Source organism: Oxyura jamaicensis, unplaced genomic scaffold (genome assembly GCF_011077185.1).
Source record: "Oxyura jamaicensis isolate SHBP4307 breed ruddy duck unplaced genomic scaffold, BPBGC_Ojam_1.0 oxyUn_random_OJ60678, whole genome shotgun sequence".
Classification (NCBI taxonomy): Eukaryota; Metazoa; Chordata; class Aves; order Anseriformes; family Anatidae; genus Oxyura; species Oxyura jamaicensis.
Window position 1 is genome coordinate 1 of NW_023306827.1, and position 2,420 is coordinate 2,420.

At 36.2% G+C, this 2,420-nt stretch overlaps 1 protein-coding gene across 1 annotated transcript; it reads right to left on the minus strand.

Annotated features, from left to right (window-relative positions):
- Nucleotides 1-131: 131 nt before the first annotated feature.
- Nucleotides 132-1,494, minus strand: LOC118158892 (vasculin-like). The gene is made up of 2 exons (XM_035313569.1): nt 1,063-1,494; nt 132-603 (listed from the first exon to the last, which is right to left on the minus strand). The coding sequence occupies exons 1-2, from the start codon at nt 1,268-1,270 to the stop codon at nt 371-373; spliced, it is 441 nt and encodes a 146-aa protein (XP_035169460.1). The 5' UTR covers nt 1,271-1,494; the 3' UTR covers nt 132-370.
- Nucleotides 1,495-2,420: the final 926 nt, after the last annotated feature.

Sequence of the window (2,420 nt, forward strand, 5' to 3'; positions counted from 1 at the left end):
TATGGGCTGCTGCAGGGAAAGTTAACATCCCAGCCAGACCCAGTACAGTACTTCAAATTTGCAGGTATGTATTAAATTCTACACAATTACACGTGCCACAGTTTACTGTGGCAAAATACTATGAAAAAATCAACTTAGAACCCAACTGTAGTTTCACTTAAACATTTAAGTGACAATAATAAATATACAATGATAAAAATGGAGATGAACAGAGAAACAAGTGCGTGGACAAATGATTAACACCCCCTTACCTATGTGAAGGGTGATCCCTTACATAATAACCTATAACTGGTGAAGTTTCATGATGTAGCTTGTAATGGACAAAATGGAACTTGCAGAAACAACAGAATCTTGTTTATTATAATTACAATTAACTTACAAAATCCTCAGCCTCAAACTGGTTAGGTACTTCCTTGTCTTCCTTTTTCCCAGTTTCATTATCAGGTACATTGTTTTCATGCAGTCCTTGGCTTTTTCCACAGTGGGAAGTGCTGGTATGAGCATAGGAAGCTCCGCCATGGTATCCCCCACAATAGTTTATATTTTCTGTACCATTTCTGCTTTGTGAACGCCAACCATTCTTCTCTTTTCTTCCAAAATGCCCTTAGATTTTTAAGTTTTAAAGAAATGTAATAACATTCTACTTTTGCAGAATTGTTAGAGGAGTCAAGCAAGCAGCCCCATACTCTGGGATGTGGTAGCATAGTGAACTTATTCATATAAGCAGCAGGGAAGAATCTCATAAAACAGTTCTAGAGAAAGAGGATAGTAGTCCAACGTTAAGACTACTCAACCCCTTTTCCTGGCTACTCATTTATATGCCACTAGCTAGAAAATTAAGAATAAGAATGAGTTAAGATACAAATACACCTGGAATTGCATTACTCTGACTAACCCTTACTCATTGCATTCTCTCCCAAATAATCCATCTTTCCATCACCTCTAATGTTACTACAGAACACAACATTTAGCATAGGACAACTATTATCAGTTTTTTTTTTTTCCTAGCTAGAGTGCTACACATCAATGATGTAAAAACATTCCATGAAAGCTAAACTATACCTCCATAACGTCGTCCAACGTTAAAATCAAGCCCATCTGAGGAGTTGTGTCTTCTCTGATTTACTTCATAACGATTCTCTGTCCACAAAAAGTTTTCAGAATGTCTCTCAAAGTTCAGTGATGACTGTAAAGGAGCAGAAGTAGTAGACCCAAGATATCTGATTAATAACAAAACTGAATTATCAGAACTGTAACATGCATTGCTCATGGTATATTCAAACCATTTTTAAAAGGACTTTGGTAGACAATACAGTAACTCTCAAGTATGCACATGTTCATCACCTTTCATGCCAGCAGAAGTGGAACATGTATCTTCCACTCCAGGACACTGAAACAGTGTTGAGGACCATGCTTGCGACACAGGGTAAAAAAAAAAGTCAAGTGTTTATTCTGGCAGCAGAATGAAGACAAGTGTCATGTTTTGCAGCAGAGAGAAAAAAAAAAAGGTAAGAAAGGACACGAGAACATCATTTGGAAGGCAGGATATTTCAAAATCTGGGATCTTAGTTCGGGTTGTCAGAGACCACGCATACATTGCACAGAAAACAAGGAGTTGCTTTGATCACATGTAGCAGTACCCAAAAGACCCAGTTTATTATATTAGTCTTGTAATTAAAATTTAATAATGCAAACACAACTAGTTATGAAATACAAATAAAATAGTCAAAAGTATAGATTCACAAATATACTTCTAATTATCAACTTATAAGTAGGGGTTATAGAAATTTTAAAGTAAATCTTTAATATACCAGTAGGAAATACTGCATAAGTTAAAACCTTATGCTGAGAATAGCACTCAAATCAAAATACATCCTCACTAGAACTCATACCTAAGGGAATTAAATCAAAAAATGTCACATTTTACAGAAGTTGTCTTCCCTATTATGTCTATCTGCCTTTACTATTTTAACACTATAGCATTTCTTTCGCTAATACACCTTAAAAATTCAAGAATAACTTTTATTTCTGCAAAAATAATGCTGTCTTACTGTTCTACGTGCCACACATCTCCCGATAACAACAAAAAGTTTCCCTTCCCTCCAACACCAGATTTACTGTGCACTGAGCCCGCTGTATTACACATGTGCAAGAAATCAAACATTCCCCAGTGCCATAATAGCTGGGCATTTTTGCTTTTGTAGCTATGTGAAAAGTGTACTACGTGAGGAAAATAAGTTTAGCAGTTCTTGGGAGTATTAGCTTCACTACACAAAAGTGCTGATTTTGCTGCCTGAAGCTTACTCCTGAGAAAAACCCTCCCCCTCCCACTCCTCAGTCTACCTCCTAAAAGACAGCAGTAATGGCTTATTCACATAATACTTGTAAACACATAACAAATCACAATACACAATATACCA

Coding starts and splice junctions, on each gene's coding strand:
- LOC118158892 (XM_035313569.1), bottom strand. CDS start 1,270: ATGAGCAATGCATGTTACAGTTCTGATAATTCAGTTTTGTTATTAATC. Junction 604..1,062: donor CGTTGGACGACGTTATGGAG/GTATAGTTTAGC, acceptor TAAAAATCTAAG/GGCATTTTGGAAGAAAAGAG.